Source organism: Ammospiza caudacuta, chromosome 18 (genome assembly GCF_027887145.1).
Source record: "Ammospiza caudacuta isolate bAmmCau1 chromosome 18, bAmmCau1.pri, whole genome shotgun sequence".
Lineage (NCBI taxonomy): Eukaryota > Metazoa > Chordata > Aves > Passeriformes > Passerellidae > Ammospiza > Ammospiza caudacuta.
The window spans coordinates 12881151-12895455 of NC_080610.1; the positions used below are offsets into that span (position 1 = coordinate 12881151).

General features: G+C 48.2%; 1 protein-coding gene across 1 annotated transcript in view; it reads right to left on the reverse strand.

Moving 5' to 3' along the window:
* Positions 1-3411: 3411 nt before the first annotated feature.
* SETD1B (SET domain containing 1B, histone lysine methyltransferase) overlaps positions 3412-14305 on the reverse strand; it is a 43124-nt gene continuing 32230 nt past the window's right edge. The window contains exons 8-18 of the mRNA XM_058816579.1: positions 13755-13925; positions 12813-12900; positions 11801-12018; positions 11419-11551; positions 10302-10766; positions 6981-8516; positions 5546-5712; positions 5175-5306; positions 4954-5073; positions 4462-4599; positions 3412-3767 (exon numbers count right to left, since the gene is read on the reverse strand). Coding sequence (XP_058672562.1) covers positions 3594-3767; positions 4462-4599; positions 4954-5073; positions 5175-5306; positions 5546-5712; positions 6981-8516; positions 10302-10766; positions 11419-11551; positions 11801-12018; positions 12813-12900; positions 13755-13925 — 3342 coding nt within the window. The 3' untranslated portion in view covers positions 3412-3593. The remainder of the gene's footprint in view (positions 3768-4461; positions 4600-4953; positions 5074-5174; positions 5307-5545; positions 5713-6980; positions 8517-10301; positions 10767-11418; positions 11552-11800; positions 12019-12812; positions 12901-13754; positions 13926-14305) is intronic.

Consider the following 14305-nt stretch of genomic DNA (forward strand, 5'->3'; position numbering starts at 1 on the left):
AATCTGTTTAAAAAGAACTCCAAATTACAATAGTCACTTTTAATAAACTATTTACATGCTCTTGAAGTACAAAGAAATCAGCAAAAAAATTTCAACATGTTTCTACAAGAAACAGTGTTCGAAGAGAAGATTCTTGAGTTCGCCTATGTACAGAAAATGCATTTTTTATACTTCAAAATCCTTTTTTTTTCCTTAAACTTTTATTTTGTACAGAAATGCACTGAAATGATCCCTGAAAAAAGGTCACAAAAACCAGAACTGAAACTACTGTATTTGTTGGGGTTTTAAAATGATGGTTGTTTTTTCTGTCCTTGTAGAAATAAGCTGCTCTGTACAATATAAATAACTGCAGGATGAGCCCCATGCCCTCCAGCCCCCCAGCTCCTGTGGCTGCCAGCACAGAGGCACCTGCACCTCCACTCCCACAGCTGCAAACCAATTAAATTCTATTTCCATCATTTTGCTCTTTTTTCTTGGGTCATTCCTCCCAGGGAGATGGAATTTTGCAGAGAGCACTGTAAATGTCTCTCCTTTTTTTGTCTTGGGCTCAAATTGAAGTGACAACAAATGTGGGGATGGGTTTTTCAGTGGACAAAAGCAGAGTCCCTGTAAGCAGCACGTGCTGCTGAGGCTCCCTTGTCCCTGTCACTGTTCCCAGGGAGCCTGTGCTGAATGGAACCACAGCGACCACAGCTCCTGCCCTGCTCTCACCCCAGCCCTACCAGGCACAAGGCAAAGGATCTGAGGCCTCTCCCACCCATCTGTGGCTGCAGGGCTCCCCTGGCAGGGACAGGGCACCCATGGAAATCACTGCACCAGGCCAGGGAGTTCTCACCATAAAATGATTTGTTTGGAGGTCAGGAAGCTTCTCAGTCCAAGACAAAAATCTCCCAGGAAGGACTCAGCAAGCCAAGATTTATGGGGAAAAAGAGAATTCTCAGGTTTGGCTTTGAGACCAGACATGATTTTTCAGAAGCGCTGTGGCTTCAACAGCTCTGTTCCTTCCTGGGGAAGTGCTGGGAGATCAGCTCTTCTAAAAACTCACATTATTTGTCTGGGATCCTAAAAGGCAGATTCAGAAGTACCCAAGTGATTTAGGTGCTCATGGTCTTTGGCACCCAAATCCCTCTGGTGCTCCTAAAACACAGGACCTGAAGGTGACAGGGACCTTCCTCCCCAAGGATTAAGGCAAACTGCAGGGGCTGCTCCCAGCCAGGGCACAGAGATGTGCTGGGAACACAGGGCTGGGCCAGCTGGGGTGTCCTCACCCCCACAAATCCACTATTGATGCACTGGATTGATGGAGCAGAGAGGGAGAAGGCCAAGGACAGGGGCTTCAGTTCTGACACACAGGAAACTTCTGTGCATTTCCAAAACCTTGCCAGTCAAAGGCCAAGCTGTGGAGATGCCAACCAACACACTGAATCTCACTCAAAAAAAACCAAACTAAACTGAGCAGCTGGCTTAACTCCCAAATGCCATCACTGCAGTTCCAACCAACATTCAGAGAGAGAAACTTGTGCTTCTCATGATTTTAGGTTCTGGGTCACCAACACCCAGGAGCTGGAGAGATTTAGGAAGAAGGAGGAGAAACAAAACAGAACTGAAAGAAAAGCAGAGATGGACCATGGGCTGTCCAATCTCAGAGCCAATTTGCTTGCCCTCAGGCAGGAACACAGGTGGGATTAAGGCAGCTTGCAGCCCTCTGTGTGTTCCTGCTCCCTCAGCCCTTTTGTCTGGAGGAGAAATACAGAGCAGAGGTCTAACCTACATTACAAACTCCACACTGCAGTGCAGGCCTGGCAATTCCATGGAACAGCTGAAAAAACTTCCAGGAACCTCTTTTGCAAGGTTGTCACCTCTGAGGGGGGTTTGGAAAGAACACAAGAATACAGCTGTGCAATTTGCTCTGTGGGGAGAAGGTGTTTAGTTATGCAGATAATCTTCCATTTCAGAATGACATTGCAGCTTCCCCTTACAAGCCAATTAAAAAGGGTTTAGTACAACTAATCTCTACTTTTAAAGCAGGAGAAATTCAATGCAAATTGAATCAATGCAAACTGATCCTGTCTATACCTGAATGCTGGTGTAACATTTCCAGATCTCATCCAAATAATTATTTTTTTGGTGTTTGGTCCCATTTTTAAATGGAACCTCTTGAAGACCTGCAACCTTCACCTCAGCACATCTACAAGGACAAAATATATTAAGAAATCATTTTAAAACATGCCTTCCAAATGTAGAGAAGCAATTCATTTGCATGCTATAGATGGGGGGGACAGAATTGCTTTCAGGGACATTTCTACCATGATTTTCTGGAGGGACAGGACCACCCCTGGCCAAGTTACTGAGTAACAGAGGGAGGAGAGCAGCAGGGCACAGCCTGCTCCTATCACAGGAGGCATCTCCCACATCCAAGGACAGAGCAAATACTCCCTGTAAAACACTGGAAGGGGCAGGGAAATGCAGATGAAAGTGAGAAAAAATGAATACAAGTCACACATCAGCCTGATTCCCACCCACAGGAACAAAGTCCTGCTACAAACGTGGGCTGTAGTCTTTGCTTGCAAGCAGGGCAGGATTTCTACAGCATCAACAGGGGCTGAGCTCTCCACTCACTGTCAGCCTCTCCTGCAAGCAAGACAAGCCTATCCCCAAGGAATGGGCATCCCCAAAGGCCACAGCTGACCCCACCTCTCCCTGGTGACTGAAGTACCCAAGGGTTTCTCATGTGCAGCTGCAGAGGTTTTGATCCCCCATGGACCAGCATGGCATGGAAAATGAGAGGGGAGCCCAAGGAGGGGAGCTGAGCTCTGGCTGACCTGACCCTGCCCTGGGTCTGGCTGAGGGGCCTTGTTCAGGCTCATCCCTAAGGAAAAGGCAGGACAGATCAGCTCTAGTCCCACTGTGGACACATCACACACACACCCGCAAGCACTCACTCACTCACTCACTCACTCACTCACACACCCCCAAGCCTCTGGCTTGCTCTGTAACATCAACCTTACATTTATTTACAGCTTACTCTGAGAAATCTGTGCAATTTCAGCCAATCAAGCTCCCAACAAACCCTATATGGCATTTTCAGTCTCTGCTTCACATTTAAACGTTGAATGTCTTTTTCAACCAACGAAAACTGATGAGAAAAAGGTAGCAGCATTTATGAAACAATGAAGGCTTATAAGAACAATTTAAAAAAAAAAGGTACCATTATCCCATTATGGAGCATTACTTCAGGGACTGAACAGAGAAGCTAGTGTTTGGATAGACCATGCCACAAAAGGTAGCCACCTTTTTGTGTGCGTGTTGGATCTGAAAAGGAAAAAGCACCTGAAACATGAACAGTCCTCGTAAGCGTGTGCGCTTTTTGCTTTCACTCAGGATCCTGGCAGAAGTGCGAAACTTGCTTGGTTTTCTTCTCTTTTTCCTCTTTTTTTTTTTTTTTTGTAAGTATTTTTTTGCTTTTAAATTTTTTTCTTCCTTTTTTTTCTGTAGGTTTTTTTTTTCCTCTTTTTTTTGGCAAAGTGCAACCACACCTGGTTACCACAGTTTTGACATGGCCGAAGGTGCAAGTGTGACGAGAAACCTCGAGTTCAGTTCAGGGTTCCCCTGCAGTTCTCAGAGCCACAGAGACACGGGATCTTTACATCCTCAATTGGAAACTTGTAGTCGTAGGTAATTTCCTCGTTCACATTGATGTGCTGCTTGGAGTAGATAACGATCTTCTTTTGAGACTCCACCGTGATCACTTTAGCATAACAATTTGGCTGCAAGGGTGACGCAACAGGTGAGGATGCAGGTTTCAGAGTGCCACAGCTTTCCAGCCTCCATACAATTATTTCAAGATAAAATAAAACAGGGCAGCCCTTTCCCGAGACAACCCCAGCCACACTTTCAGAGCCTGGACTCAAGAGGGAGGTATGAAGCCAGAAAACAGAGAAGCCCCCCTTGTGCTGCTCCAAAATATCCACATTCTGCTCATTTGTGGAGCAAAAGAGCCTGGATGATGCTCCATCAATTTTGTCCCAGGTTAAGAGAAGCTCAATGCTTAACAGTTTGGCCAGGCAAGTCTGAGAGCAGACTGCAGCACGGAGCAGAGCAGGAAACAGCAGGGATTATTTTCCCATGCGGACACTAGAAGGAGCTGAATTTCCCACAGCTGAAATTTGCTATGTTTTAAGGAAATATTTGTTAGATTTGCTCGCTCAGTGTCCATCAGGTTCCCTGAGACAGCCAGAAGGGCTCCTGAGTGCACTCAGTCTCCCTGCATGTTTCACTCCTCAGGTCTCTCCAAGCTCTTTACACTGCTTTAGACCCTGCTCTGACCTGCTGTGGCTCATTAACATTTAATCACAACCCTGCGCCCCCTGCCACTTCTGAGCACCCCAGTCAGGGCTGGCAGAACCTCCCCAGGCTTGTCAGCATGCCAGGGAACAAGGACAGGCCAGAAGAGATACTCACATTGCAGCTGTGATTGATGAACCTGGCAAAGTTCCCACACTTGGTGGCATCGATGATGGTGTCGTGGTCGACTCTGAACATGTAACTGCTGCCGATGCCCTCGTCCTCGTATCGCTTCTCACGCATGTCAGCAATGACCTGCAGAAAGCCAGGCAGGCTCAGGACACCTGTGAGCAGCCACCTCACCTCCACAAGGCTCCCCTGAGCTCTGCTTGTGCCAGGCAATGGGGCTCTGTAAGATCCCCACTACCCCAAGAGAGCACACACCCAACTGGAAACACAGAAGTTCAGGATGGGCTTCTTAAGGAGGCTTCTCCTGAGTGCTCCAGTTTCCATGGATTGTTGGAATTCCCACCCTTGTAGCTCCAAACCATGCCTACCTGTGCTCATCCCACAGAGCTGACACCTCTGACCCAGGACCCCAATCCTTGCTGTCATACTCAAGGATTTCACCGAGGGCTGGTTTTTGCTCAGATTTCAGCCACAGCTTACCTGCCTGATGTTCTGCCCCACGTACTCTATCACCATCTCATCAGCTGCAATGGGCTCCATAGCAAAAAGGCCCCAGTCGTGAATGTGGCTCTTGCAGAATTTTAGTTTTTTCTTCCGGAACTGCATGAAGAAAACACCCCAAAACCCAACCCTGAATTAGCCACAGCACAGACCAGGAAAGGATGTCTCTGGGTCCAGGATCTGCAGCAGGGGGTGTTTACCTTGAGCTGGTTGAACTTGAGCAGGTCACTGTCACAGCTACCAGTGAAGGAGGAGAGAAGCCTGCGCTGCTCTGATCGCCTCTCGGAACCAGCCCGGGTGGAAGCGTGAGGTTGGGCAGGGATGCTCATACCCTGAGAGGACAAATGGGGGATCAAAGCTGACCCAACACCCTGCAGGCTCCCTGTGAGCAGCCCCTTGTGCTACAGCACATCACCACAGAACACCTTACATCAAACATTAACACTCCCCACACATCCCCAGGACAATCAAGGAGACAAACAGCTCCCTCTCCCTCCCTGCCAAAAGGCAGGAAGCACCTGCTGTGTGTGACAGTGTCAAACCAAACCCCACTCACAGCTGGATTCCTCACCTGGGTGTCAGCTGGAGGCTCCTCTGCAAAAGCTCGGCTATTGTTGAGGTATTTGAGTTTGTCCTTCTTATCAATTTTGTAATAGCCCTCGCTTCGCGCGCAGCCCGTGACGTGCTCCCGCATGCCGTCATCCCGCTTCTTCTTCTTGGGGGTGGAAAAGCTGGTGGGTGCCAAGAGGTTAAGGAGAAACACAGCCAGAGGTGGATATCAGACTAAACTCGCTACAGTTGCATGGAGCTAACACCTGGAGCCTGGAAAATTGGGAAGGTTTTGTGGGGTTGTAAAAAATAACATTACTACTGGAGAGCCTTGGAGAGGGGCTGCTCTCAGCAGCCTTGAGACATCAGCTCCTTCAGACACACACTACAAACCTTCAGAGCTTTGTCTCCTGGAAGGACAGTGGAGCTGTACTGCTGCCAGCTCACCCCACAAACACAGCCATGAAAGCTACAACAATCGAGACTGACCCAAAAATGCTTGCTGTGAGGGAAAATGTATCCTTGACACCAAAACACTGAAGCAGAGGGACCATAAAAACCAGGAGGTGACAGCCTCAAAACCAGAGTGCTGAGGGTTGGCTGCAAAGCAGAGGAGCCTGCAGGTACTTTCACACTTGCCATGCAGTGTGACACACGATGAACTCAAGGTGATTTGGAAGTGGCTTAAAAAGTGAGTGTAATTTTGCTGTTACAGTATAATCCTTATCAAGATGGAAAGAGATTTATTTTCACTATGGGTTTTGTTAGTTATCACTGACTGTTTTAGGTGGTTTGGGCTTTTTTGGTTTTGCTATCCTGTCTTGCAGGAAGCAAGGGATGAAGATATCTGAACTTCACACAATCTCTAGCAACACACAAGGTGGTGTGTTTGTCTTCTTCAACACATAAACCTGGACATCTTTCCTGAAAAAAGTACTGGAGAGTTCTGAGGTTTTCAGAACAGTCTTTTAGGCTCTGCTCTGGAGAACACTACTGGTGGGTGCACACACACAGAACCCTGATGTGCCACTTAGAAAGCTATGATTTTATCAGTATTTCAACCTCAAAGCAACTTAAAGCTGCTAGAACCACTAACTCATTGTTTTGGGCACAGATGGTGAGATGATTTTTACAGCAAGTTTTAGCTCCAAGTGAAAGCTCTGTATGTGCAGACTAGAAATTCCACAGGAAAGCTGGAAAAAAAGTCTGGTTACATGCAGACAGAAGCTTCTCAAACCAGGAAGGAAACCTCCCCAGAAGAGGTGCCTACAGATTGTCCCTGCACTTCCAGACTGAATGTGCAGCAGGAACAGCCACTTCTGCAGTATTTTTGTATTGCAGCTTCAGAGAATGAAACAGTCTAAAATTCCCTGCTCATCCAAACAATCTCTATTCCTGTAAGGAACCACCAACTTCTCGGGCATCTCACACGTGCAGCACACCGTGAGAAAGGATATAAGGATGGAAAACCCAGAGGGTGTCATTGAGCCAGTCCATACCGTTGTCCTGCTGCAACAAGCGGTCGTAGGTGATGCACATGAACTTGATGTCCTCCTCGTCAATGCCCCCGTTCCAGATGTCGTACAGAATCGTCATCTCCTCGAACTCGGAGCGCGGCCTGAACTGCGGCTGGGGCGGGGAGTACTCGGGGGAAGGGATCACCGGCAGCTCCTCGGATTTCCTCTGCCTCCGCCACTGGCGCTTGGGCTTGGCGTGAGCCTCCTCTTCCTTGAAGTCTTCGTTCCACTGGTTCTCCAGTTCCTTGAATGGCAGCTTCTCTGCAACTGTCTCAGCTGCTATTTTCTCGTGGAAACCGTCATTCCTGAAGTCCAGGGTGACGGCTTCAGGGTCTTTCAGTCCGTAGTAGGCATCAGGATGTCCGCTCAGCAGCTCTTTGCCCACGGCACCTTCCACCAAGGCCACTGGCATGGGAGGAGGTTCTATGGTTTTGCCCGAGTACACATCCAGAGACAGGACAGAAGGTGGGGACCGCCTCGGCCGACCCGGCCTCCTTTTGGGAAGAACAGAAGGTGGTGGTGGGGGAGGAAGGATAGAAGCCCCAGGGGGTACTTCTGGGGAGAGCAAAACAGGTTTTACTTCTGCCTTGCATTCCTCGATGGGCATTCTTCCATCTCCATGCACGCACGGCAGGGCTGCTACAGGTATTGGCTCATCAGGTGGCAAAGCCATGTCCATGTGGAAATCTGCTTGCGGGGGGCTGGCAAAGGGGATGGGGGAAGGAACACTGTTCATGCTGATCGTAAGGGAAGCACCAAGAGGCTCTTTAAAGGTTTTCTCTTCTAGCTCATCCTCTGACTGCTTCTTGCCAGGCAGAAGGCAAGGAATGGTAGCACCAGCCTCTGGGAAAGTAGGCGTGAAATTGAAATCTCTCCCAGGAGTCCGAGGAATGCCACTGTTAATGCCAGGGGATTGGGATGGGTAGGAAAAGGGGCTCCCTGGGACTTGAGGGGAACTGAGGGTCAAGCTGCTGCCTGTAAGGGGAGCATCACTTCCTGGCGTGGCTGGAACAGTGTCCGTGCTCTGCGACTTCGTCAAGGGGTGCGAAGACTTGGCCAAAATGTCCCGCCCGGGAGTCCTGGGAATCTCCTCCTCCACGGATGTTTTGGTCACCATTAATTGTTCAGGGAACTTTTCTGGAGGGACTAAAGGCTCTTCCTTGCCGGGAGTGGTTGGCAAGGGAAGCATGGAGGATGGCACCTTGTGGGCTGGCAGCAGGACAGTCTCAGTGTCCGGGTGGATCAGCACCTCCCGCCCCGGCGTGCGCGGCAGCCGCTCCTCCTCCTCCGCTTTGACCCGGCCTTCCAAGCTGCTCTCCTCAGACTTGCCAAAGAAGCTGCTTTTGCTGGGCAGAGGTTCCCCAAAGACTCCTCCTGGAGCAGAGATACAGAGAGACGCCTCCTCATCTTGAGATTCAGGCTTTGGACCTTCCTGTACCTCTGGCTCCAGCATGGGAGTGGGTTCGGACTCTTCCTCTGAAAGGGGAACAGAGAGGAGAATCAGCAGCTTTGCCTCCACTTGGTTACTTGCCACTTGCTAGTAAAGACATGTTGAAGATGCCACAATTAAAATACAGCTCAATTCCACTGGGAGGCTTTAAAGCTCCAGTGCTTTACATTTTGGAGGCACAGAGTGTAGAGTAATTAGACACTACCACACACTTTCCTAATGGACCATAAAAAACCCACACTATTAATTTGAGGATTAACTCCGACACAGACCAGAACGAAGGTTTCTCTGCTTTCAAAAGCCCTGACAACCTTTTGTACAGAGATTAAAGGAAGGAGTGGATTGTGGAGTGAGGACTTTGGAGGAGAGCTGCCAGAGCCCAGAGCTATCACCTTTCCTAATGTGGGAACTAAACTAACTGCAGGGCCAAGGAGCACCCTCAGCTCTCCAAGGAGGGAATGGTGAAGGGAATAGAAGAAAACTCCTGAACAACACATGAGGCAAACAGGAAGCCCTTGTAATGGATGAGGACACACTCAGATGGTATCAATGAGGCAATTTATATGCTGCTCTCCCTGCAGCAGCCTCATTTGTCTGGAGTTTATTTACCCACTTAGGGCCAGGTCCAAAAGGAATCAACGGTGAATCTTGTTAGGCAGCTCAAAATAACATTTTCAAGTGGGAGAACGAAAGGAGGTGAAAATGCTTGGAGAATTGGAAGGGAGGCATTCTCTGTGCTGAACAAACCAGGGCTGCTGGAGAAGGGTCTGAGCCTTGCCACTCCTGCATGAGCTGGGTTGCTCAAGGACAATGCTGCAGTTGGAGTTTGTTCCCACAGCTTACCTGGAAAGCTCCTTACACATGTCAAGTTGCTCAAATGCAAGTGTCTCCAAATTTATGTTCTTTCAGCACACTGACCTGTTCTAGAAAGGATTCGTGCAAAACCAGCTCTTCTTTGCCCTGCCCAGTTTAACATTTTACCTCTTTGTGACTTTTGGATTTTGCAGTAGCCAAGGAGTGACACCTTGTGCAGGGATTGGATTTCCAGCTCTCCAAGTGTCAGAACACTGCCCAGTCCTCAGACACCAGAGCTGCCCAAGGCTCCACAGCAGGCCCCATTAGATGTGCCCTCCCTGTTGGCTCCAATTTTAACTTTTAGATTTCCCCCAGTTGCCAAATTACTCAAGCTTTATGCATCTCACTCCTGTTCTAGTAAAAGGTTTCCAGTTTCCTTGGGTTAAGTACAACTCTGTATTGATTGAAGACAATTTCCTTCTTCCAGAAAACTACTGAGTATCACTCATTTAAAAGGAGTAGGTGACAAAACCACCCAGAAATAATATTAGGAACCATAGATAACTCTGAGACTCCACTCACCTGCCCCATGCAGCTTCCCTGTCACATCCTGCTTTGATATTAAAACCAAAAAGAGCCAGTAGTGGCATTCCTGTTCTGTTTTAGCAGCCACAGCTTTTCTATCTTGAGCTTCAGCCACCACACCACCCGATCAGTCACCCTCAGACGATGACAACTGTTCAGTTCCTCTAGGACTCCAACTAAACTGACCCAGGATAAGATTCTGGATACAGTAACCACAGTATTTTTAGTAGCAGCTGGCTCATGTAAAGCTCCTTACTAGGAAGGAAAGTTCAGCACAGAGCTCTTTCCCTGTACAGATAATCCCTAGCCTAGAGCCAAGACTGGAAGAAGAAAGAGAACAAGGGAAATACAAACCCATACATATTGGATACTGGGAGAAAATTTACTTGGAAACTTAATAACAAAACTCCAAAGGACATGGAAGGGCATACCTGTCCTACAGATGGGAGAGAGTGCAAGCTTTGTCTCCTGGTCTCTTTCCATAACCAAATGTTTCAGAGTTTCAGCAGCAACAGGAGCCCCCAGGACTTGGCCACACTCACTATCCCCTGCCTTGATTTCTTCACTGCCTTCATCTTTCACTGCCAAAGCTGGCTCAGCAAGTCCCAAGCCTGTGGCATCCATGTAGTCATCCACAGGATACAGGTCCAAAATAGTCTCCCTCTCATCATCAGGAAGCTCATGACAAGCAGATTCAGGCTCTGGCTCAGCAACCATGGCTTCTCTGCCTTGATCTTCAGCCACCTCTTCCTCCTCTTCTTCCTCCTCCTCTTCATCATCATCATCATCCTCCTCATCTTCATCATCCGAGTCTGAACTGGACTCGAATTCAGAGGAGTCCTCACTCTCATCAGATGATTCAGCTTCAGCCTTGGAAGACGAGGGACTTGCTACATCTGCAAGAACAAACTCCATTAGCTCTGCTTTCTGCCTTTAACAATCAGTCAGGGGCCAATATCCCTTCCCCTGTATAAGAGTGGAAACAGCAGCACCAGCAGCAGGTGGGTTTGAAGGAGTGGCCTCCCAATTCAGTTATTTTTGCAGAGATTGATAAATCCTGTCCCTTACAACAATCACCATACAACAGTGAGTAGTGGTGCTGCCTGGCATCTCCAACCTGGGTCTCTTGGTGTATTGTATTTTCTACTAAGATTTTCTGCAGCCTTTACACATGGCCTTAAAAAGTGGAAACTACCACCTGCCAGAGCAGGAACTGATTGCCCTTTTCAGAAATCTGGTCCCTTCTTCCCCCAGCCACTCCTGTTTCACAAAACAAGCACACATTTAGCTGAGCTTGAGACCAGTGCCCCTGGGGCTGGGTTGGGCTGAGATCAGGTAGGGACTGGAGGGCTCAAAAAGGACCCAGTGACTGAGGGATCACAGAAACCTCACAGGTATTAATTAAAAATATCTCTCTGCATTATATTGTGTAAAACTGCCCAGTGAAAGGAGGTACACAAGTAACAAAATCAGTTCACAAAGGCAAAGGGAGACCACAGCTGACCCAAAGGTGACACTTGTGACACTGCTTCCACTGCAGCTCCTTACCCTCCTCGGAGTCCTGCTCCTCCTCCTTGTCACTTGTGTCTATGCCTGTCTCCTCCTCATCATCTTCATCCTCGTCTTCGTCATCATTTTCATCCTCATCATCTTCATCATCCTCCTCCTCCTCTTCTTCCTCCTTTGCAAAACAGATTGCCAAAAATGAACAGTGCCTGAGCCTGTCCCTGGCTGCAGTAACCACCAGGGACTCTCAGGGAGGCTGCCAGAGAACTTGAAGAGGGAGTAACTGGCAGAGCTCTGTAAGGACAGACAGACAGACCCCACCAGGAGCACTCATCTCCCAGAAAAAGGAACTTTGGCACTTAGCATGACCAGGCCCCCTTTTAATGACAGACAGCACTGAAACTGCAGCCTCACACCAACACACCTTGCCAGGTGCTGCTTTCACCAAGCCTCCCTCTTCCTCCTGCTCCTCTTCCTTCTCTGAGGAGGACTCTTCCTCTTTCCCTGATGTCTCATCTCCCTCCTCTCCCTCGCTGTCCAGCTCCAATGGCCTCGCTGGTCGCCGCCGCAGCCCCACAGCCTCTGCGTCCTTCTTTGACAGGTCAGATGTTGTATCAGAAGCATCCCTGTCCCTCTCTGACTCTGAGGAGCAAAAGCAACAGAAATTACCATCTAATACCTTGGAAAGGACAGAAAGAGTTAACTCCATAAGGGAAACTTCTTTGGGAAGATGGAAGTCAGGAGCAATGTGCCCATGTGGTGTGAGGGTCCCCAGGCTTACAGGGACCTGCTGATGTCACAGTGAACAGTGCTGATGGCAAAATGTGGGTGGCCAAGCCTGACAGGAAACACAGCATGAGTGAGGTCAGGACAGGCAACCTGAATTTAATGCTTTTATGTTTCATTTTTTGGCTTCACAACCACTTGTTAATCTGAATCGACTTCTACATGAACCCATGTGCAAAACAAAGGGTATTCAAAGCTTTGTCTCCTCTTTACTCTTCCCTGGTAATAGGAAATAATGTTAAGATATTTTCAAACAGATTTTTCTGGCAAGTAACTTTGGTTTCTTTCTCAAATCAAATGCAGAGCAAACTGTTGCATGCTTCCTCCCATCACATCCCAGGGAGCTGTGTGCACACCCCAAAGAGCCCATGAACCCATCTGAGCTCCTTCTGCTGGGGCCCAGCACAGCTAAAATAGGTTATGAGTTATTCTTAAAATGTGGATCTTAAACTTCCCACCAGTGAATTTCAGATAATTGAACCCAGAGGGGCCATGGCCCAGCTGATCTGAGCTCTGTGAGAAGCAGGTTTGGCTCAGATCCTTGACTCTGTGTTTAACTGTAAGTGAGCACACTGCTGTGAAGTTTAAAGGATTCAGCTTGGTGGGGTTTGCATCTGCTCCTGGGTTTCAAACAAATGCACTTTGCAAACCTTCATCTTCATCATCCACAGAAGTAGAAGGCCGGATTCTCTTCTGATCTCCTGCTGAGGCAGCTTCAGGTGGCTCCTTTCTTTTCACCTGAACAAAAGACACAATTAGCATTTCTGAAAGTTTAGAAACAGCAGAAATCAACTTCTTAAGCAAATTGCCACTTCTTTACTTTGCTGTGGTCACAGCAGAAACCAAGGGCCACTTCCCAGCTCTTCATCTCTTTATTTGCTTGCAAACAGAATTTCACTCTGAATGAAACTCTACCCCTTCAATTTGCATGAAAACACCCTAGGTACCAGCATGGTGCATGTCATCACCTGGTACTTTGAGGATGACAGAGAAAACTCTTGACAAATCCATGTGTCTGAGATTGTAGTAGAACAGAAAGTGAGCCTAAGCCCAGGGCATCTCAAAGAACCTCAAAGCAAGTTTTATTCTAAATAGAGACTGGAGAATTTCTCATCCCAAACCTTTTACTTGCACCTTCTGTGCATTCAAAAATCCTAATTTCAGGGAAGCTCTCTACAGCCCCCTACCCCAAACTTTAAGATAATTTTAATTTTTTATGCAAATGCTTTTCAAAATGGATACCCTGTGCTTCTGAGGAGGCAAAGTTCAAGCAAACTGAGACTCAGCTACCAAGCCATCAGAGATTGCAGCCAGAACAGTAACTGTGTAAAGCACCATGAGCATACATGTATTTTATGATGATGCTGAAATGCTGTGTCCTAAAGACAGGGAGATCCTCTACAGCTAATTCACACAAGGGGAGGATGAAAAGCAAAGGGAACAGAGGCTCCTTGCTCTGGTCCTGGGGGGTCAGAAGCAACCCCAGAGTGGAGTGAACAGCCTGAGGGCTCTGGGGCACAAACCTAGCAGGTCTGTCCTCCTAAGGCTCCTGTGGGGGATGGCAGCACAAGGAAGAGAGGTTTTGTTCTCACCTTGAAGGATGGCAGGCGGATGGCGCCCCGCAGGCCGATGCCAAGGCCGATGGCCTCGTAGCCCAGCCCTTCTCCCTTGTTCCAGTTCTCCAGCAGACAAGAGGCCATTCGATCCTTTGGCTTTGGTTTTTCCTCCACTTCTCCTCCAGACTTCACTGGAGTGAGAGATGCCTGCAACAGAGAAGGCACATTTGAGAGGGGAAGTTCCCTGGGAAGGACACAAAGTCTGGAAATGATTTAAATAGTCAGGGTTTGGGAAATATCACTGTCCTGCCCAGGCATCAGTTTCTTGGAGGGCATCTGAAGGTGCCCCACACCTGAAAGGAACTAGAGCTGCATAGAATAATAAAAATAATTTGAGTGTGCTTTAGGCAAGTCAGCCCAACAATGTGTTATCCACCTTCCCTTGCTAACCCACATAACTGAAAGCAACTCCAGACCTTCCAGTTGGGAACATCTTCCTTCTGCTGAGTGCCAGGCCAAAAATAGTGCATAAAAAAATCACACACATCCCTGTGTTCCCTTAGCAACCAGAGCCCCAGTCCACAAAA